The 23,139-nt window shown below is 41.7% G+C and overlaps 1 protein-coding gene, 1 non-coding gene and 1 pseudogene across 13 annotated transcripts in view; 2 read left to right on the forward strand and 1 right to left on the reverse strand.

Annotated features, from left to right (window-relative positions):
* The first annotated feature begins 497 nt into the window (after window positions 1–497).
* Window positions 498–23,139, forward strand: part of CEP164 (centrosomal protein 164) — a 64,756-nt gene continuing 42,114 nt past the window's right edge. For 5 of the 12 annotated variants that reach the window (XM_039888015.1, XM_039888019.1, XM_039888017.1 and 2 more), the window contains exons 1-4: window positions 499–650; window positions 7,425–7,527; window positions 11,680–11,791; window positions 18,824–19,028. In XM_039888015.1, the coding sequence (XP_039743949.1) occupies window positions 7,446–7,527; window positions 11,680–11,791; window positions 18,824–19,028 (399 nt within the window). In that variant the 5' untranslated portion in view covers window positions 499–650; window positions 7,425–7,445. Of the gene's footprint in view, window positions 651–7,424; window positions 7,528–10,864; window positions 10,997–11,679; window positions 11,792–18,823; window positions 19,029–21,253; window positions 22,925–23,139 lie in introns of those variants that run through there. The other 7 variants (XR_005658393.1, XR_005658394.1, XM_039888013.1 and 4 more) reach the window with 3 other exon arrangements.
* LOC120622615 (uncharacterized) lies at window positions 3,753–3,861 on the forward strand (annotated as a pseudogene).
* On the reverse strand, window positions 9,506–9,624 carry LOC120622546 (5S ribosomal RNA). Its single transcript, XR_005658492.1, has one exon. It is a non-coding gene; the product is annotated as a 5S ribosomal RNA (ribosomal RNA).

The following is a 23,139-nucleotide window of genomic DNA, read 5'->3' on the forward strand; positions in this document are numbered from 1 at the left end:
TTGCAGATGTGCAAACTGAGCCCTGTGCTCTGGTGAAAAGATGACTAGAAACTAGTCTCTTAACTCCTGGTCAGGTGCTCGTTGATTTAATCAGAGCACGGGGGAGCCGGTTTTTTTTGTGTGTGTGTGGGGGTGTCTCTTTACCTTACATTCACATTTCTTTTGTTTATTTAAAGCTTCAGTGGGTTGATTATTGATGATCAGTGTATTATTCACCTGATATTAATCGCACTACTAAAAAATGATGAGCAATAAACTGCCTTAGTTAATTCACGTTACTGTAAATACTGTGAATGGTACTTTCCTGCCTGGGAAGAAATTCTCCTCATATCTAAATTCAGAGCTTCTTTTTAATTCCTTGAGGACCCCTCATCAACTGTCTTGGACTACATCTCCCGTTGGGCAGAACGCCTTGGTGATCCGACGGGACATCTAACCAATCCAATTACAGAGCTCTCATTCAGTAACCTATTGATTCCGGGTAGAGGCGGGACTTTCAGTTGCTAAGTTGGTACCCTTTCCGGAAGTGGTTGTTGGCCGCTGCAGGGCAACACCCCGGCGTCCCTGGAAGCGGGGAGCCGGGGTGGTGCTGGGGAAGCTGCGCAGTTCCCGGAGCCCTCTAGCTCAGAGCCTCCCAGGGTCGGGGACAGGTGAGGATGTCCCTGAGGGAGTGGTTGGGTGGTGGTGGGGAAAGGAAGGAAGAGGGAGAGTCGAGGCACTCGTGTGCCAACGAGCGGGATGTGCACGAGTGTGGGCGGGAACTGAAGGAAAAAGTGAAAAAAGGAGAGACCGGACTACAGTGCATCTATCCAAAATCTCTGAGTGGCGGAAGGGGCCATGGTGCTGGCGAAGGAGTGACCGCGGGCAGTGTGTGAGCTTGCGAGGCGCTCGTTTATTTGTCCGGTCCACAGTGTGTAAGGCCCGGCCTTCGAACATTACTTGAATATTTCTCTTGTGGGGAAGCTTCCTCCAGGTCGGAATTTAGGGTTAGCAGACCCTCTGCCGTCTTTTGCAGCAGGGAAGTTAGAAAGGTTTTGTTTTTCACTTTCTTTACATTCTTTAAAATCTACCGTCTCCACCTGGAACCGCTGTCCTCTCTTGGCTTCCAAGATTGCTTTCTCTTGGTTCTTCTAACTCAGCCCTCCTCAGCCGCCTTTGCAGCCTCCTTTCTACTCACACAGCCAGCTCCGGGTGATTTTACCCAGAGGTTCAGTTACCATGTATTTAAATGTGACTTCCCAAACTATGGCTACAGCCAGACCTCTTTCCTGAGCTCAGACTTGCTTACTGATCATCCTCAACTGCACACTTCCCTAGCCTTCCTGTTTCCCCTCATCTGTTCCTTCTCTTGTAGTTCCTCTCTCAGTGAAGGACTTAACCATTCACTTAGCCAAGTCTGAACCAGGATTTCATTCATCTAATATATGCAGTGAATATTTGTTGGGTATTTCCTATATTCTAGGCAGTATGCTAGGTGGGGCTATTGGCGTAGAAATGAACAGATAACAGCGAACAGGATACTGGCTTAAGTGCTCTGATTTCCCTCCTTCCTCTCTCACTGTAGACGTCAAGTCTTATTATTCTGCTTTTAATACCTATAGGCTCTGGTCCCTTCCATTCTCACACTCACTAATTTAGTTCATAATTTTTTGGCCGTGCTTTCAGGATAATAATATTGATGGTTCTAAAGCCATGTCTAAAACCTGAGTGGTTTCTCTGCTTCTTTTCTTGCCCTTCTCTAATTAGTTCTTACACAGCTGTCATAATTATGTGAAATCCTGTATTGGCTCCTCATAATGTACAGGGTAGAGCCCTTTATAATGCGCTCCTTGCCCTCCACTGTAGATCTCTCTTCTAACACCCCTTCCTTTGCGCTCAGCACTCAGGTCATGTCAGAGTGGTTAGAGCTCAGGCTTTGGAGTCACATAGATGTGGGTGTGTGTGTGTTCTGCTGTGCCATTTATTAGCTGCAAAAGCTTGGGCAATTTTTTTTTTTTAACCTTGCTAAGCCTCAGTTTCCTTATGTGAAAAATGGGGGTAATAATCTCTAGTTGACAAGATGAGGTGAGATGATTTACATGAAGCATTGGTACAGTTCTTGGAACATAGGAAGTGTTAAGTGAATATAAGCTTTTGTTGTCATAATCAATTCTTTGCGGCCACCACATTCTTTTCTCCTCCTTTCCTTTGTGCATGCTGTTTCTTCTGCCCTAAATCCCCTTACTCCCTTATCCTGGTGAGCTCTTGCTTATCCTTTAAGAACCATCGCAATGGTCCTCTACTCTGTGATGCTTTCCCTGATCTTCCAAAGTAAGGTTATTTGCCATTTTGTGTCCCGTTGTATTTTCTGTTACTTCCCTTAATCTGCCTAACATGTTATGTAATCATGTGTTTATGTGCTTGGCTTTCTGATTAGGCCGAACTGGAGTTCAAGCCCACGTGTAATCAAGTCTGTAGCCCTAACAGCCCAGTGCCTGACCCATGGCAGGTGTTTAATAACTGGTTATTGAATGTCTGAATGGCCTTAACTTATATTCCCTGGTACTGGATTTGTCTTCTGGAACAATGTAGAACAAGCCCTTTAAAAATGTGAATAGTAATAACAACAACAACTGACATTTATTGAGATCTTACTATGTTTTAAGTATTTTACATGTATTGAATTATAGTACTTCACAACCCTTTGAAATAGATATTGTTATCCCCATTTTACAGAGGAGGAAACTGAGGCAACTTGTCCAGCTGGTAATTGGTAGAGCTGGCATTAAAGCTAAGAATGTTCTAAAAACTGTGCTCATTACTACTACATAATCAACTCTAATGTCTTCCACTGTCTCCCTAAAGCCTTTTCCAGTAAATCTTTTTTTCCCCCACTGTGGTGAACTTTATAATTGTTCAAGGAGGCAGGAAGAAATAAATACATAGAGAACTGTAATCATGCATATGCATGTATATGCTTGCTCTGTTAGTGTTCAGGTGTACAAAGTTTTTTGGCTCTGCTGACAAATCAGACAGCATTCATAGGAAGGTAGCCACAACATCGAAGGATTGGGAAACAGTGGCATGTATTGAATGGAAGGAAATGCTTAGCTTGGAGTAGAGAAAACTTGCTGTCTGTAGGTACAGAGGGCAGAACAGGCAATGGAAGAAGTTTCTGAGAAACTGATTTTTGGCTTAATATGGGAAAGACTTTTTCATAGTGAAGAATTATCTAACTATGGAATTGGCAAATAACATCAATAATACTGCTAAATTTGTTTATGGTGTACCAGGGACTATGCTTGGTACTTTACAAGAAGTATCTCATTTCATCCTCAAATAACCTTTTGATGTAGATTATCATGATTGTTTCTGTTATATGCATGAGGTATAGAGGTAGAGGATGTTGCTTAATTTGCCCAATACAGCTGGTAAGAGTGAGAGCTGGGATTTGAATCCAGGTGTTTCTGGCCCCAAAGCTGATGCTTCAACCGCTATGCTGTCTATCACTTAAAGCAGAGAGAGGAAAAATTTGGCATGGGGTGGGGGGCAGTTAGATGAAAGCTCTTACGGGTTTTTCTGGCTCTTGAGATTCTTTGGTTCTGTGTTAGTGGTTTATAGCAGAGACAGAGTCCCTCCAGTTTACTTATCTTATTTTGGGCTTGGTCAGAAAATGCAGAGAAAGGAGGGGGCATGGCCCATGCAAGTTTGTGATTTAACAGGAGAGGCGGAACAGATTTCCATAGAAAAAAGTAATATTAAGAGCAATATGCATCTATGGCCATGCTACCCTGAACAAGCCTGATCTCAGAAGCTAAGCAGAGTCGGGCCTGGTTAGTACTTGGATGGGAGACCACCTAGGAAGACCGGGTGCTGTAGGCGTAAAAAAAAAAAAAAAAAAAAAAGAGTAATATGCCTATGAACACATGAAAACTATGTTCTCACTGCTGAGGAGGTTATAAGTTGATGGGAGAGGCTGAGGTTAGCCATGGAGGGCTTCCCGGAGGAGGTATATGAGCTACCTTTTTCTCTTGCTAGATTCTGGGATTAGCAGGAGATGGATGAGTGCAATTGGATGATCCCTCCCCTATAATAGTTATGGCTCATAGAGGGTCTCAGGCCTGGTGGCAAGTAGATCTTACCAGGTTTCATCTGATCTATTGATAAGTGCTACTTGGAGTACAATATTGATGGTTCTAAAGCCATGTCTAGAGTGCTATGATTGACTAATGATGTCCTCCATAGTCTCAGGCTTGGAGGGAAATGTTAGGACATGTGCCATATATTTGCTACAGCAGATTCCAGGGCTGCTTTCTTAGATATCTTCTCTGTTACCACTCTAGGCCAGGTCATCATTTTCTCTCACCTAGACTAGCTCATGGTTTCCTACCTAATCTCTCTAGCCACTCTGATTTTCTTCCTTTCAATCTGGCTTCCATTCCAGTATGTATTCCCAGTGGCTGCCAGAATGATCTTTCTAAAATGTATATGTAGAAAAACCATTTCCTGGCTTTCAGCTTTCATAAAGGCCAAATTCTTGGCATGGCCTGGCTTCCACTGACCTCCCCAGCATCATCTCCAACTATGCTTCTTCTTGTTTGGTGTTATTTCTTTTTGAAGGGCCTTTGCATGTGCTGCTGTTTCTGTTAGAACACCTTTTCCTCCTCTCTTTGTCTAGGGAATACTTACTTGTCCTTCAGTTCTCAGCATAGGCTTCATCTAAATCAGGCTTATTTCCTCTAGAGCTCTTACCTCATTTATACTTATACATTTATCTGTGACTGTTTGTTTTGTCACCGTCCTTCACTAGACTGTAGCTCTAAGGGAGTAGCAGCTGAATCTGTTTTTAATCACTATTTCATCTCTAGTGTCCAGCTATAAATAAACCTAGCTCAATATTTTTCGAACGAATAAATGAGCTCTAGTAGTCATTAAACAAATATGGTTTCTCTTACCCCTACTATCCTCATTTCTATAATTCCTGTCCATTCGGCCCTGTCCTTGCCCACATCTTTTCTGAAGCCAGGCAAAAAGAAGAAAGAAAGAAGGTAGAATATAGCTAGCCCATTTTTAAATTTTTTTTCTGGCAGAAGGTTGGTTTGACATTTGAGTGATCCATAAATGCAGATATTCCAGGTTCTTCCTGATGTTTAAATAGTTAAACATAGGTAATTAGCTATTAGGCACTTTGCCATGAGGACGGAGATTTTACCTGCCCTATGCTTTCTGGAGATGGGATGTGTGTTGGGTAGGTCACATTTCTCAAATGAGGAATTTTTCAAATTCTCTGAAATAGTTGATACCATATCTTGAATAGATCATTGCCTGTTTGACTGAATAATATCCAGCCTGATGTTCGGACTAATATTAATTTCTCCCTCCCCAGGACCCCTTCTTTTTCTCTTTCCCCCTCATCTCTAACTCAGAAGATTAAAGATGCCAGTGATTCCTTAAGCTACCAGGCAGTGGGCCGCACCTATTGCACTGGTTCCTGGTACTTTTCTGCTCTGTTTTTTTGGAGTCGGTGGCTGTGTGTAAAGAAGCTTAAGCATTGTGTCTGCAGCAGGTTATGGATTCTTAGGTTAGGGAGCAGATTCCCATTTGGTTTTATGGCTGCTTCTTCCCTTAATCATTCTTAGTGAGGCACTGCTTCAAGTTACTCCTTGCAGGTGTCATGGCAGGAATGATAGGTGGCAGAGCCTGGCTCGTTGGGGTCCAGTGGACTGACAAAGGGAACCATCTCTTGTGAATCCTAAAGCAAGACACCTTGCCCATCTCTTAGCTGTCAGGGTGCGGAGAGGGCCATGGTAACGGTCCCTCATAGATCCTTTGCCATTTATCATGGTCTCTCTCTAGGGATCTTGGAACAGATTCAAAGTCAACAGATCTGGCCATTTCCTGAGCACTCGTTGCAGGACACATCCCGACCTCCTTTTGATGACAAGTTCTTTCTGTTCACTTCCCCTGTTTTTAGAGGGCTGTGTCATGCTTGCTGCTCCAGATGGAACAGTGACAGCTTCTGAAGAGGTGGTACAGGAGAGGTCAGGACCTGCTTCTCCCGACTCCTCTTGGTCGCACCAGTGTGGCTGATGCCTCCTTAATTGGGGGACGAACTCTGAGCAGAGCTATCTACGGCAGCTACTTAACAGGGTGACTTGTCTCTGTGTCATCAGGCTTCAGGGTGGGAGCTGCCATAGCAGGGAGAGTTGGTGTGACCTGGGGGTCCTGAGGTAGTTGCTGGAGTAGGGATAGGAAGGGAGGAGCAATTCTAGAACTGCACCAGCTTGTCACTTGAAGAATTTGGCACCACCAAGTCCCTGGAGCTAGAAACCTTGGATTCAAGTTGGACTCCTTTCCACTCTTTTCCCCACATCCTAATCCTATTAAACCTAACATCATAGCATCCCTCCTATCTGTCGCTTCTTTTCCATTCCCACTGCTTCCGCCCTAGTTTAAGCTCTCATCATCTTTCACCTGGATGGCAGTCTCCTCAGTGGTTTTCCTGACACCAGTCTCTCATTTCTCCAATCTAGCCATTCCACTCCTGCCAGTTTTTATCCTAAAAAAAGGCCACTCTGTGGCACTTTCTTTCACCAAAGTCCTCAGTGACTCTCTCCCTGCCCGCCTTTGCTACAGGGCAGTGTCGAGGCTCGTTAGCATGGTCTGCAAGGCTCTCCATGACCAGACCCTGACCTGGCTTTCTACCCCAGCCCCTACCATGCATGCTAGTATCCTGCACTCCAGAACACCTTATCTGCACATGACCTTCCCTCTCCCTAGAGTAGCTATCTCCACTATCAGAACTCTGGTCAGCCCTTGGTATCAGCTCCTTGACCAAGCCTTTCTTCATCGCTTCAGTGGGAATATGTTATTTTTCTCTTAGTACTCTCAGTGCAGGATGTGTTGTTTCCCCTTCTGCCTTGTACTACTGTTGAAGTCATGTATGCTCCGTCCACTAGAGTATAAGCTTCCTGAGGGCATTGTCAAATGTGAATAGGAACATGCAAATAGGGATATGTGTTGAGACAGTGTGAGCACACTGGGGTATGTTGGTTTATGGGCAGAGGCGTGTACTGCTAGTAATTTTGGTCACTAGGGTTTTCTAGCTAGGAGTCCTATACTGTTAATTCTTTCTCCCATTCAAGGGAGATAGGAAGTCAAACTCTTGAGAGAGTCGGGTTTTCAAATCTTTTGTGGTCTGCTGAGTGTTCAGCAAGCTTTTGGGACATGTGTCTCAGGGAACTTTCTAGGGCACAGAGCCTGTAAGGCCTGAGTTCTGAGCTGTTGGTCCCACCCTCCACTTTCTCTGGAATCTGGAAAATCCCTGGCTAAGTTGGCTCGAAGAGTCTGGTCTGACCCAGATGCTCCATGACCCAACTCCAACTTTTCTTCTTCTAAGCTGGGTCACTGATTTTCTCTTTGGTTGGGGGGTCTCTGGGATGTAGGCCTTCGAGCCCAGACCAATCATGGCTGGAAGACCCATCCGCATAGGAGACCAGCTGGTTCTGGAGGAAGATTATGATGAGACTTACATCCCCAGTGAGCAAGGTAAGAGGCCTGGGGTGTATTGTAGTAGTTCTTCGAGGGCAGGAATTATCTTTGATTTATCTTTGTTCATCTGATGCAAAGTGTAGTACGTGCACAAGGCTCCTCAGTATATTTGTGTTAGATCAGGGTTGGCAAACAGGCCTAACCTGGCCTAACCTGGCCTAACCTGGCCTGTTGCTTGTTTTTGTAAATGAAGTTTTATTAGAAAATAACCACATTTATTTGTTCATGTATTGTCTATGGCTGCTTTCAGGCTGCAGGGGCAGTGTTGAGTAGTTGTGACAGAAACCATATGACCTACAAAGCCTAAAATATTTACTGTATGGCCCTTCCCAGAGAAAATGTACTGACTTTGGGTTCAATAAGTAATTAAATACTTTGTGTGCTAAGACCAGGGGAAACCAAATTTCTTAAGAACAAACTGAAGTAGTTTTTTAAACAACAATAACATTATTAATAACAATAATAACAAGATTTATTCAGTGCTACTATGTGCCATTGTCTTTAGTAAGGACTCTATATCTATTTCCTTTTCAACCCTCACAGCAACTCATGAGTTAGGTACTATAATTAAACCCCACTTTATAGATGAGGAAATGGAGACACAGAAAGATTTAGTAACTTCCCTACAGTCACAGGGTTCTACTAAGTGGTACAGCTAGAATCCAAACCCAGTAGTCTTATTTCAGGGCCTGCACTTTGAAGCACTATGCTATTTTAGGGGTGAAGATTCCTTTGAAATTCTCATGAATCATGGATTTGGACACACAAATTTTACTTATAATTCTGATGTTTTGTAGGCCTGTTAGGGGTAAGAACTCTTGCATCCCCAGGAATCTGTCGATCCCACATTAAACTCTGGACTTTGCTTATAGCATGGGATTTTTGTTTAAAATTTTCACGTTAAATTTATCATAGTTAGAAAAGCCTGAATTTTATATCATAGTTAGAAAAGGCTTCCCTACTCCAAGAATAAATACTTCTTTCAATGTTTTCCTCTAGGTTTGTTCTCAACCATTTATGGAGTAGCTCAGCTTTCCCTCACTGCTTGGGTGCTGCCTGTGTGTATTTGGGTCTACTTTCTCTTCTTTTCCATCGGACTGTCTAGTTATATACCAGTATCGTACCTTTAACTACTGAGACTTGATAATAAATTCTAGTATCTAGTAGGGCTGAAATACCCTCATTGATTTTTTTCTTCAAAGTTTTCTTGGTAATCTCGTTTATCTCCCCATAAACTTCAGAATCACCTTGTCCAGGGGAGGGCTCTGTATGTGGGAATTGTTAGTATCTTAGAAAAAGTTGTGCTAAATCTATGAATGAACCTAGAGAGGAGTAACATCTTTATGATGTTAAGTCTTCCTGTCATATCCAAGAACACTGTATTCCTTTTCATTTGTGTCTTTTTTTGTTTATCAGGAGTGACTTAAAGTTTTCTTCATATAGGTTTTGCACATTTCTTGCTCAGTTTATTTTTTAAATATTTTATCTTTTTTGTTTACTGTTGTAGATGGGTTCTAATATTTTTCTAAGGATCTTTATAAAAACTCTCTTCTGCTCAGTCTGAGTTTAGACATCTTGAGCTCAAGCCACAATTTTCTGCTTATACTCTTGCCTCCTAGTCTGCTCCACTTAGCATAAGACTGTTCTTCTTACAGGTCATATCAAAACTCAGATTTTAAAATCTTCTGTTATGCTCAGCATAACACTATTAGTGGGGTTTGTAGGGCTCTGTACGATCCAGCCTGGCTACCTGGCCAGGCTCACCTGGTGCCACTCTCTCTGTTGCTCACTGTACCAGTCACGTGCCTTTCTGACAGGTGGACCAAGCTGCTTCTTGCCACAGGCCCTTTGCACCTGCTCTTCTTATGCCTGAGTGCTCTTTCCTCAGTGCTGTGCATGGCTGGCTTCTTTCTTCTTACAGGTTTCAATTGTCACCATTCTGAGCTTTCCTTGACTCTTTCTGATTTTTTTTTAATGCCTAAAGCACCTGGTCTTCCTAGGTGGTCTCCCATCCAAGTACTAATCAGGCCTGACCCTGCTTAGCTTCCAAGATCAGACGGGATCGGGCATGTTCAGGGTAGCATGGCTGTAGACAGCCTTGACTCTTTCTAAAGGAGTGCCCCCTCCACCTTGACATTTTCTCTTATACCTCATTTACTTCATTGTGTTTATCAGAAGCTTTACCAGTTTGTATAGTTATCTGTTTATTTCTTTACGAGCTGTTTCTTCTACTTGAACATAAGCTTCATAAGGACAGAGACCATTTTTCTCTCTTTCATGGCACTTGGTGACTGGTACATAGAAGGCACTTAAAAATATTTGTGAAATCAATGAATAAATTAATCCCTGGCTAGCCAAATTTCAGTAGTCCTTTGAAAATGTGCTTTTTTCCCCCTAGTCCCCAGGCATGTCAACATCCAAACTCTCCACTGAGGTGACCCATATTGGTGATGTCTCTCTGGCCTGGGCAATTATCACAAGTATTGATACCTCTTGGGAATTTATTTCATTAATCCTGGGAGCTCTGGTGACATATGCCAATGATCTCATCTATCTTTTTTCTTCTAGGTGAGATAACTCTTAACTCAGTACATATATCTCCCTTATTCCTCCAGATCTCTCTGGCAAAAGAGCCTTTCTAAATGCTTGGTTTCAAAAGAGTACAAAAAAAGTATTAGAGTCCATGATCTATAGCAAAATTGAAAATGAAACAACTCTCATGGAAGAGAGGGTTCAGTGAGTGGGTTCTCAGCTCAGGCATCCTGTGACCCTGACAGATAAATCTCCACATTCTCTCTGCTCCCATAGCACACAGTGCATATCTCCCTTACAGCATGTGTCACCTGGTTTGTACTCTAATTGTGTGTTGGTAAGATCTCAAGGGGCTTAGTTTTCTGCAGTGTTCAGTACATGCTTTTGTCTGAGTGATGAGCACTTTTGTACTAAGATTTTTGTAAATCTTGGTAAATCTTGTGTCCTGGTAAGGCTGCCCTCATTTAGGATGGTTCTGGCTGTGGCTATTGGGATTTTTCCTGAGGTACTGAAGTCTTGGTTTTACTTTTTTGCCTTTGTGATATCTGGCTTCAGATTATATTCTTGGTGTATGGCAATAGCATGCCTTGATTTAGGAGTACCATTTATAACTAATTTAAGAAAAGTGTATAATATAAAGGTAATACCTGCTCACTGAAGAAAATTTGGAAAGTAAAGGCAGCGTAGAACAGTTGTTTGGTAAAAAAAATCTTGTTTTTCCTTCAGTTTTACACTCAGTGCTTCTGACATGAGATGTGTGGTTTTTTTTCCCCCAACACTGACAAATTTTCTGACACAAACTGGATGTCCTACAATTCAGTTCAATTCTGACATTATCTACCTGGAGTAAGCATCAGATCCCACAAATTAAAGGCTCAGTCCCACAAGAGTGCCCTCACTGCAGATGCCAGTTGCAAGTCTCAGGTTGTCCCAGGTACTTCTAACTAACCAGATGTACACCAGAGTTCCCATGACCCCATCCTCAGGTTTAATAATTTGCTAGAACAAGTCACAGAACTCAGAGAAACACTAATGTTTACCAGTTTATTATATAACAAAGAGTATGATAAAAGATACAGGCCCACAGCCAGATGAAGAGATATATAGGATGAAGTCTGAGAGGATCCCAAGTGCAGGAGCTTTTGTCCCCATGGAGTTGGAGTGCAGCACTCTCCTAGCTGCACTGTGGATGTGTTCACCTTCCTGGAATCTCTCTGAACTCCATAGTTTAGGGATTTTGTGGCAGCTCATCATGTAGACATGATCGATTAATTCATTTTTTAGCCCCTGTCCCCTCTCCAGAGAATGGGGGGCGAGCTTGAAAGTTCCAAGCTTCTAATCATGGCTTGCTTGGTCTTTCTGGAGACCAGCCCCATCCAGGAGCCACCCATGAGCCCATCGAATCACTTCACTGGAACGAAGATGTTCTTGCTACTCAGGAAACTACAAGGTCTTAGAAGCTCTTTTAGGAACTGGGATCAAAGACCAAATATTAATAGGAACTGGTGGCAGAGACCAACATATGTATTTCTTATTATTTCACAGGTTGTGAGGTTTTTCCTTTTCTTCCACTTCTCCAGCTGTCTTACTTTTCTACCCTCCTGCCTCTCCTTGCAGAAATTCTTGAATTTGCCAGAGAGATTGGAATTGATCCCATCAAGGAACCGGAACTGATGTGGCTGGCGCGGGAGGGCATTGTAGCCCCGCTGCCTGTGGAGTGGAAGCCATGGTGAGTTAGCAGGGGTGCGGCCCACTGACTTTGCCTGTCAGAGGCAGAGGGAGCCTGATGCTGGGGATCAACTTTAACCAGTCACCTTTAGAAGCCTGTCCTGCACAGAGTTTGGGACAGCAATGGGCCATTCCTCTGCTGGGCTGCTTGACGCTTTGTGGTCTCTATGAGGGGTTTAGCACTTATACCCAGGGTCCCTACGAGCTTCTGCCCTGGGTCAGGTCCTCTAGCACTAGTATCTGTTTTAGACATACTCAGGAGGTGTTGTTATTTCTTGCACACTGATATTGAGAGTGACAATATTGAGACCTTCTGAGCATGTCCAAAATGGATGCTGGTGTTAAAGAGCTTTATGGTGAGGCTACACATATGGACAAGGGTTTCTTCTCTCTTGGTAACCAATCCCCGAATTTGAGTAATCTCTTCATGAGTTGGTTCGTATTGGTGGATTTGTTCATATTTTCAGTTTCCATCTGAGCTCTTTGGATTGTGAGGGACAGAGACTCAGGTTATCTCAGGGAAACAAAGGCTAATGGTGAGGAAACAGACTGACCGAGGTGGGGAAGCTAAAAGGAGTCACAGCACTGCTGTGTCTCCTTCCTCCTGAGGATGCCTCCTCTCCCACTCTTGGTGACGCTGTTTTCTCTGTTCTGCATGTCTGCTCTGTTCTCTTCATCACATGCACGGAGCTCTTTCTCCAAGCTGTTTCCCTAAAGTGCCATTAATTTACTTCCTTCTATAGCATGGTCCCCAGATGTCTGAGGGGTCCGTTCTTGTGCTGGTATTGTGCAATTTTGTGTGCAAGGTGTAATTACCCTGTTTTTATCCATCCACTTAATGTGTTGGCCGTATTTCAAAATGACTACAGTTGTAGCCTTATTCATCTCTGCTGAAGAATTGTAATCCTTTTATCTTCTCCTCACATGGGAGGCTCCCTATTCTCTTGATCTTTTTAGCTGCCTTTCCTTGAACCTTCTCCAGTTTCATGACATCTTTCTTGTAGTAAATCTGTTAGCACTGCATACAGTATTCCAGGTGCTGAGGACTCATGGTTGTGTTGGTAGGAAAATGGTTTCTGTTTTGTTTCCAATACCCACCCTGATATCCATATTTGCCTTATCTAACCTCTATCTTCTTTTTCTCTATTTTTTAACTTTGTATATATCTGTGTTGTTTTGCTTTTGGATACTTTTTACATTAAAAGCCACATGAGAAATACAGTCAACATAATAACACCCTAATGTACATGTACTCAATAAATAAATGGCTGCAGTGATATTAAAAAAAAGTGGATGGAAAGAAGGAAACTGTCATTGGTTATGGTCCAGCAGTGTGCCAGGCTTCGTGCCAGCTGGATTCATACCTGCTAGTGGTGGCTAATACTCCCTCATCCTGTAAGGAGAGTGTAAAGTATTTCTCACTTTTTAAAATAGCAAAAGTCATTAAAACTTATGTATACATGTCAGCTTTTACCTAATTACTCCCAATTCTAAGATTAATTAATTGATGAATTCCTTCCAGATCTTTAAAACACAGACACACACATACCCCACATACATGTATATCCACATCGCACACACATTATTTTTTTCTTAAAGTTTATTGGGGTGACATTGGTTAATAAAACTCTATAGATTTCAAGTGTATAATTATGTAATACATCATTTGTATATTGCATTGTGTGTTCACCACCCAAAGTCATATCTTTTTATCACCATATATTTCATGTTTTGTTTTTTAAACATTGGTGCTATACTGTATATATTGCTCTTCTATGTCAGTGCGAAGGTCTACCTCATTCTTTATCAGTTGCTTACTTTTCCATACATAGATATACCATGATTTTAAAAAATCCTGATTTATTTAACCACTTATATTGAAGGATAATTAAATTTTTTTCCTAAATTGACCATTACATGTGGGTCTATTTCTGGATTCTTTGCTCTCTTCTCTTCCATTTATCTCTTTGCCTTTATACCAATGTCATACCGTTTGGATTACTATAGCCTTGTCATAAATCTTGAAATCATTTGGAGTTAAATCCTCCAACTTTGTTCTCCATTTTCAAAGTTGTATAATAGGTCCTTTGTATTTCCATATGAATTTTAGAATCAGCTTGCCATTTTCTACAAAAACTTTGTTAGGATTTTGGGATTGCATTGAATCTATAAATCAATTTGGGGAGAAGCGACATCTAAAACAATATTGAGTCTTCCAACAAAAGAACAGGGTCTCTCTCTTATTTAGGTTTTCTTTAATGTCTCTAAGAAATGTTTTGTAGTTTTTAGTATACATCTTGCCCGTATTTTGTCAGATTGCTTATTATTTCATATTTTTGTTTCTGCAAATGGTATATTTAAAATTTTTAATTTCCAATTTGTTGCTTTTATACAGAAATAAAATTGATTTTTGTACATTAATCTTATAGCCATGCTAAACTCACTTATGCCAGTTCTAATAGCTTTTTTTGTAGAATCTCTAGGATTACGTACATAGAAGAACACATCGTCTGGAAATAAAGACATTTTTATTTCTTCCTTTCTAATCTGGATACTTTTTATCTCTACTTCTTGACTCATTGCACTGACTAGAACCTCTAGTATAATTGTATAGAAGTAGTGACAATGGACAATTTTTGCCTTGTTCTTTAGGGGAAAGCATTCAGCCGTTCACCATTAAATATGATGTTAGCTATATGTTTCTGTAAATGCCCTTTGTCAGGATGAGGAAATTCCCTTCTATTCCTAGCTGGCTGAGAGTTTAAATGAGAAATGGATATTGGATTCTCTAAAATGTTTTTTCTTGCATCTATTGATAGAATCCTATGATTTTTCTATTTTGATCTGTTAACAATTATATTGATTGATTTTCAGATATTAAACTGACCTTATATTCCTGGAATAAAGTCTGTTAGGTCATAATTATATATTATTTAGTTTGATTTTCTAAAATTTTGTTAAGTATTTTTACTCTAAAATAATATTTTGAAGGGGACGAGGTAGATAAAGTTTGGGTATTTTCTATTACTGATTTCCAATTTTATTTATTCATTATATTTATTCTTTGTTACAAATTGAGACTTCTTTTGTGGCTCAGCAAGTGATTTTATCTATGTAAGTGTTCTATATGTGCTCGGTAAGAATGTCACGTCTCATTTTTGGATATAGGGTTCTATAAATGTCCTTTATATCAAACATGCTAACTGTGTTTACATTTTTCTGTATCCTCAGTCATTTTTGTCTTGTCTCACTCTTGAATGATAGTTTAGTCGAGTATAGAATTGTTTGTTGATTATGAACAGCCCTTTGAAAATATTATGTACCCACTATCTTCTGACTTCTGGTTTTGCAAATAAGACATGTTTTCTTGGTCTCATTTGTTGTTCCTTTGTAGGCAATCAGGTTTTCCCCCGTGGTAGTTTTTATTATTTTGTTTTTAAATTTGATGTTCTGTGATTTCACTACAGTGTATCAAAGTATGGTTTATTTTTAATTATCATGTTCAGGATTTGGAGTGCCTTCTTTCTTTGAGGACTCATGTCTCTTCAATTTTGGAAAATTCCCAACTATTATCACTTTTCTTTTCTGGAACTCTTACTAGAAATATACTGGACCTCCTCCTCCTCCTTCCCCTCCTCCTCTTCCCTCTCCTCCTCCCCCTCCTCCTCCTCTTCCGTTTCTTAATTTCTGTTTCATGTTTTAAACTCACTTTATCTTGCATGTTGCATTCTGGATAATTTCCTTTGGTGTGTTTTCCAGTTCACTATTTCTTTTTCTGTGTCAAATTTGCTGTTTAACCCATCTGTTTTTGAAAATTTAATGACTACCAACTCTTGCAAGTTCTATTATAGTTTTTTTCCCAGTATTTCTTGGTTTTTTGAATTATGCTCTTTCATTATGGATTCTACTCCTTTTATTTACTTATTCATTTTTTTCTGCTCCTTTTCTATAATAATGGCAAATGTAGTTATTTTTAGTCTTTTGATCTACTCTGCCAAGTTTTTTTGTGCGCTAATTCTTCCCTTCATTGTGTCACTGATTTTCCCTCATGGTGAAATGTTTCTTCATGTGATTTGTAATTATTTATTGAGAATTTTATGAATTCATCTTCTCATTTTTAGGTTGTCAAGTGGCTTTATAATGGCTTCTGCCAATGGTTTTTCAGTGGTTGAGGACTAAATTTTTATATTAGTTTCCTGACTTGGGATTTCCTTATCACATTTTAGCCTCTATATCTACATGTCTTGGGGTTTTAATTTTTTTTTTATTTTATTTTGCTGTCTAGAACCTGGAGTGGATGATGTGCTTCCCTGTTGTTTCCATGGCCCTCTAGGTTCTTTCATTCATGGAGGGAGCATTCTTAAGGGCCCCAGACATACGCGAGGGTCTCATTTCCAGTTTCCAAATTCGTGGAGGCCTAAGGCCACATTTAGTGTCTGTAAATTAGAATTAAAACTGAAGTTCCCAGGGCCTGTATCCAGGTCAGATATCAGCCTTGACCTTTCAGTTCATACATTTACTACTCGGGTTTCATGATTTCTTTATGTTTCATGTGAGAATTTCTCTGTCTGGCTATGATGAAAACATTTTTTGTCTTATTATTTTGTTGTTGTAATTGTTGTTATATATTAATACGGTATTTATCTGTGTTTGCATGGGGTAAAAAGAGGTCAGATGTTTTCTTCCGTAAAGCATGTTCTCCGAAGTTTTGTATGTTTCTTTAGAAAAAATTTCTAGAATTTGAATTAATGTGTTAAAATATATTCAGAGTTTAAATATTGTTAATTAATACCAAAGTATTTTCCGTTAAAGTTTAACAGTCCTACCAATAGCACATATTGTTCGTTTAAAAATATTATGAATTAAGAAATTGTCGATCAGAAAAAAAAAATCAACCCCCAAAAATTGTCAGTCCAAGGGTAAGAAATTATACCTGGTTATTTTAATTTGTATTTCCCAAATCATTCAGAGTTGAGTTGCCCATCTGTTGTTGGCTGTTAGTTTATCTTTTGTGATTTGCTTGTTTATATCCTTCGCCTTTTTGTCTATTGTGTTGCTTATCTTTTCATTTTTGTTAAGGAGGTAGAACTCTTTGATTTTTCTTTGTATTAATCTTATGCTACTGTTTGCTCCCAGTTTCTTTTAATTTTCTTTATGCTTTCTTATGCACTGAAGAAGGCAAAAACGTCCATCGTCATCACTTCTGTTCAATTACACTAGAGGTTCTAGTTAGTGCATAAGTTACAAAATATTTTTGTAAATTTTTTTTCTGGTAAAACATACATGACTTTACTGTTTTAACCATTTTTAGATATACAGTTCAATGGCTCAATGTACATTCACAGTGTTGTGTAACCATCATCACCTATCTCCAGAACTTTATCTTCCTAAGCTGACACTATGTACTCATTAAACAATAACTCCCTCATTCTCCCCCCTCCCCAGCTCCTAGTAACCTCTGATCTACTTTCTGTCTCTATTAATTTGATAGGTACTTCATATACCTATCTGTTTAGGTACTTCATATAAGTGGACTCATACGAAATTTGTGCTTTTGTGATTGACTTATTTTACTTAGCATAATGACTGCGAGTTTCATCCATGTTGTAGCATGTGTCAGAATTGAATTCCATTTTAAGACTGAACAATATTCTAGTGCTTGTATATACTACATTTTGTTTACCCATTTATTGTCAGTGGATATTTGGGTTGTTTCCACCTTTGACTAATATGAATAATGCTGTCATGAACATTGGCATTAAAACCCAAGTTCCCAGGGCCTATATACAAATATCTGTTTGAATCCTGCTTTCAGTTCTTTTGGGTATATACCCAGAAGTTGAATCGATGTGTCATGGTAATTCTATTTTTAATTTTTTGAGGAACTGCCATACTCTTTTTTCACAGTGCCTATACCATTTTACATTCCCACCAACAGTACACAAGGGTTCCAATTTTTCTACATCTTTGCCAACACTTGTTATTTTCTGCTTCCTTTTTGATAATAGCCATGCTAATAGGTGTGAAGGGATATTTCATTGTGGTTTTAATTTTTTATTTCCCTAAATTTTAGTGATGTTGAGCATCTTTTCATGTGCTTATTGGCCATTTCTGTGTCTTCTTTTTCACTTTTTACCCTTGATATATATATTTTATTACTTCTATGTATTTTCTGTTTTATTCGAATTGAGATTGAGTTTGCCAGGTTTCATAAGGAGCCCTAGATTTTATTGGGATTGTATTGGATTTATATTTAATTTGAGGATTATTGGCTATTGAGGAAATTTACAGACTTGAGTCTTTCTGTTCAGGAACATGGAATCTCTAATGTTTTTTCTTTTTCTTAGCTTTTTGGTAAAGCTTTACAAAAAATTTGCATTTTGGATTTATACCTGGATATTATATATTTTATATTGCTATTGTGCATTTTTTTTCTATTAGCTGTCTTAATGGATTAGTAATAGTGGATCGGATGAATGGTTTATTTTGGACTTGTCCGTGGTGAAACACAGATTCTTGAAACCCACCTCCTACATTATTTTCTTCTATTGTTGATCCCCACCAGCTTGGATTGTCACCTCTTATGATTTTGGAATGTTTTATAAGGCCAGAGCTTTCACAATGTATTTTTTTCCTCAGACCATTTATAAAAATATTAAGCAAGGTCTAGCTTAGAATTTATTGCCAAGATACCATAGTATTTGTACTTAGATACCATCTAAAAACGAAGTTTATTCCTGCACTAGTCTAGCGTGAATTCCCAGGAACTCCAATGATTATATGTCTCCTGAGATATCCCAATCCTTTGTTCCTATCGAAGTTAGCTCCTTTATTCTTAGCCAAACGGTACCCTTCAGTTTTGTGTTAATCTTTTCCTCTTTTCTCCTTTCCTCCCATCTTCTCTATCCCTCTTCCCTTTTCCCCTAATTCCTCTTCCTCCTCTGCCTCTTTGCCATTTTTCTTCCTTTTCTTTTTTTCCTAAGTAGCTTTGGACCTGAGCAGAGACTAACTTCTGACCTCTGCTCATCCCTAGCCAGGACATCACAGGTGATATTTACTATTTCAACTTTGCCAATGGGCAGTCCATGTGGGACCATCCCTGTGATGAGCACTATCGAAACTTGGTGATCCAAGAGCGAGGGAAGCTGTCAACTTCTGGAGCTATTAAGAAGAAAGACAAGAAAAAGAAAAAGGAAAAGAAAGACAAGAAGGACAAAGAGACCTCCAAAAGTCCCCTGGTGAGTCCATAGAAGCCAGATCCCACAGAGGCCAGGGTTATAACCTGAGGGGGTATTGGGAACCTCTGGGTGTTTATAGCTGGGAGGTTAAGAACAATTACAATAATATAGTAATTTCTTGATACTTCATCATGTGAATTGTGCCTGTCTTCTGGCATGTTTTCCTTTCAGCTTCTAGAAATTGTTAGTATTTCTAAACAATTCCTTTTTTCTGCCTTGGGAAGTGTATATTACATAATAGGATGGGTGAGAGAGGGTGCTCTGCTGAGGATGGTGGTTTGTAGTAGTAAAAGAAGTGATGTCATCTGCCCCTCTGGAGAGTGGGGGGACAGGGAGCAGTTGGTGAAGGCCAGAGAGCCTTGATGAGTGGAGTGTCTTTCTTCTTCTTTCAGAGTCAGGCCTTCCTACTGTGGGTTCATTATTTGTCTCAGTGGTACGAATTCCTATGCCAGATCTATCCATAAGTCAGCTGTCAGGACACCAGTGTCTTCAAGATCCCAAAAGAAAAGTTTGGGATTTATTCACTCCTGTAGATTACCTTTGTTGCCGGTGTCCTTGGTTAGTGGTGGATAATGGAAATTTGGTTGCAGTGTGATCACCTTGGTCTCAAGTAGCTTTCTTGCTCAGAGTCGAAGGTGTTCTTTTCCATTTTTGTTTTATTTGTCTGTTCAGTATGTCTGTACTTAGGAGGCAGAGTTATTGCCCTCATTTTATAGGCAGAGGAGCTAAGAGTTGGAGCCATACTGAAGTGAGGCCTGGGCTCTCCCAGCACATTGTGGCAGTGCAGGGAAACCTGCCTTCTTCCCCTCACCCAGCTGCGAGGCGGGCGGGGCACATTGAGGAGAGTGAGGGTCAGCCAGGTGGAGAGCACTGGGGATATCTTTTCAACCCTCTCAGTGGTCCAATTGATTTGCTCTTTTGTTTATAGTCTTTATTTCCCACTAGTACCTAGTGCTTGCTTCTCAGTGAAGATTCCTTCAGCTTCCTTTTATCCTTTCCAAGGTGTCCATTCTGGCATTGGATGGTTGTTGATGAATTCATCCTTTTTATTATTTCCAAGCTTTACAGAGACTCCTCTCTCCTTTCCCTTCCTCCACATACTACTACTCATGATTCTGAGAAGTAAGATAACAAGCCTGTTCCTCAAGATAGAGAAAAGAAGGGTGATACTTTCCAAATAGGCTGAATTTTCTAATGTCATATATTTGAAAGGCAAAAGATGGACAACAGGATTTTCACTAACCCAGGATTATTGTAAGTGATAATCAGCATCTGGCAGGCTGTGGCATGACTAAAGGCGAGAGAGGGAATGAAGTGAGGGTTCTGGGTTGGAGATTTGGGTAATAGCCTGCATTCTGGGTGTGTGACTGAGTTCCTGAAGCTCCCTAAAAAGGATTCTTTCTGTGGTTTCAGGAGCTGGGGACAATTGGATAATCCTGGGCTGTAGTCTGGATCTTAGGTCTCAGGACAGATGTCTCAAACCTGAGTTTGCCCAGGGTACAGCCAGGTGGGTGACCTGGACTCAGGTAGTTTGGGCTCTCACGGTGAATTCTTACAGAGTATGGTTGATCTTTAGAGTTTCTTCTAGCCTCAAGGTTCTCTGGCTGTGTGGATGTCTCCTGAGCAGTACCAACTTGTACCTGTAGAAGACTCAGACTGTGTTTCTAAGGCTCAGCTCACAGTTAGGTTTCCCCTCTTCTCTCCCTTCTTAAATAATTCTGGTAAGGTTAGTGGATTTTATAAAATTAATCAATCATAGAACTGAGAGTTTGGTGATACCTTAGGGATAACTTGGTCGCTGACTTTCAGATTTTCTTTAGTAGTGAAGCCCTGTCTTCAAATCAGGTCCTCCATAGAGATCCAGCATATAAAAAGTGGAGCTGTTGTGATTGAACCTGGGGGTGTAGGGCTTGGTGATGTCCCTCCTCCAGCGTGTGCACAATGTAGCAACCCCCAAGGTACCATGTGGAACCAACCTGCAGGTTCCATGGAGCAAGGTTTGTAAGCCACGATCTAGTCTGGCCTCTTCTTTATAGATAAGGAAACTGGGGCCAGAAAACAACAAAAGCTCAAGGGAGCTTTTAGCTTTTCTTCCCTCTTTGGTTTTTGTTTTACTTTAGATGGAGGGTGGGTTTCTGCTAAGGGCTTGTCAAGGGTTGAGGGAGCAAGTGTAACTCAGAAGTGTTTTGTCTTAGTTTTCTCTGCATGTTTATATACCCATCTAGGAAACGCAACCTGATCAGGGACTTCTGCCTTCTTCCTCCTTTCTCCGCGGCCCATCCCCTCTCTCAGCACCTGGGCTTGCTGATGTGGACCTAGACCAAGAGATGCAGGCTAGAAGTGAGGGCTCCTTTAAGAAAGGGAAGAGCCCATGCATGCTGGGTGACACCCCCTGGCCTCTCACAGGAACCCTGCCCAACAAGCTACAGCCACTCTCCAAAGGCCAATCTTCCCGAACCCACCAGATCATTGCCGATGTGGAGAAAATTTTAGGCAGGGCCCCAGCCCAAGGCAGGACAGAATTAGGAGATCAGCAGGGTCCAGAGAACCCCCAGAAGCCGACAGAGAAAATCTACCTGGGGTTTTCAGACCCTGAAATAGAAGAGCTGGAAATGAGGACCAGACAGCAGAAACCTGGCATTCTGGGCCCTGAGAACAGCAGGCCCCTCCAAAATGCGCAGGATGTGCTAGAAAGCAGGAGCCAGGCCTCTGTTCACTCAAAGCTTTCTGAAACCATCAAGGGCCCACAGTTGAAAGGGGAGCAGCACAGCCACAACGTGGCCAAACTGAGCTCCACTGGCCCTGGCGGGGACAAGGGCCAGAGCCCCATTCCCTCATCATCCCCTGAGGAGGACCCTTCCCTTTCCCCTTGTTCTTCTAACCATATACCGCCTGCCAGGAAGAGCAAGCTGTTCTCGTTAGATAGTAGCCAAGCAGAAGACCTGGGCTGGCAAGGTGTTTCTGGGGAAGGTGGGAGCATGGGCCGGGGAAGGAGGAGGAGAGAGCCCCCAGGATTGTGGATGGGACAGGTCTCCAAGCTTGTTAACAAGGGCACCCCCGGGAGCTGCAAAGAAGCAGAGGGCAATGACCCTGAAGTTCTAGAGGCCTCAGCTGATGATCTACCTCAGGGACCCTTCCTAATACCACCTGATACCCTGGCATCAGAACCATCCCAGAATGCCCTGTTAGGAAGTGCCCCTGGGGCATCTCCCACCAGTGAGGAGAGACAACCATCAGGGTCTCCAGATCCCCCCAAAAAAGACAGGAACCCTAGTGGGTCTGGGCCTGACTTGGAGAGCAGCAGCAGCAGCAATCTGACCTCTTACCTTGGCTCTCAGATACTGGGTGAGGTGAATAACTTCCCATGGGACATGCAGAGCTCTCGGGGATCTGAGCGGGGCATGGATCAGTCAGAACCCTGGACCAAGATCTACAGCCCCTTTCTAGTGCCCCAGTTATCCCACCTGCAGAGCTCTGCCGATGAGCAGTCAGAGAGTGAAGACTATTCTGAGGATCAGAGGTTCTACCAGCACATCCTGCAAATGGTCAAGATCTCCAGGCGGCTGGAGGGCCTGGAGCAGCCTGAGAACATGCAGGAAATTTCATGCAAAGACTTTGCCAACATGGTCTGTTGTATGGCAGCTGAGTGTTCCAGGATGTCTAGTGAGGGTGAGCACGAGGCCATCAGAGCCATGGAGAGGGACCCAAGGTTTCTGGCTTGGAGGCCAGAGCTACTGGAGCATCCTCAGGAGGTGGCCCTTGCTCCGGCTGGGCTGGAGGCCTCTCAGCAAGCCTGTTTCCAGCCAAGCAGCAACCCCCTCAGGCAGGGGCTAGTTGAGCTGAGTTCCAACAGAGAGCTTGCGGCAGAGCCAGGCAAGATGCAGCTTCTCAACCAGGTAGGCTTCTTAGAGAGCATGGCCTACAGGCCTCAGTGAATGTGGCAGCGAGGGAGCAGATTGAGTTGACATCTTAACGAAGCTGTCGGGTCTGCTTTCCTGTTATTTGCTCTCCCTTGGTAACTACTGATCCCTTAACTTCTCAGGATGGTGATCTTAGGGGATGACATATATTTCATGTTTCTTCTATCCCATCACCTGCAAGATAGTGGCTG

This window comes from Pteropus medius, unplaced genomic scaffold (assembly GCF_902729225.1).
Source record: "Pteropus medius unplaced genomic scaffold, Ma_sr-lr_union100, whole genome shotgun sequence".
NCBI lineage: Eukaryota > Metazoa > Chordata > Mammalia > Chiroptera > Pteropodidae > Pteropus > Pteropus medius.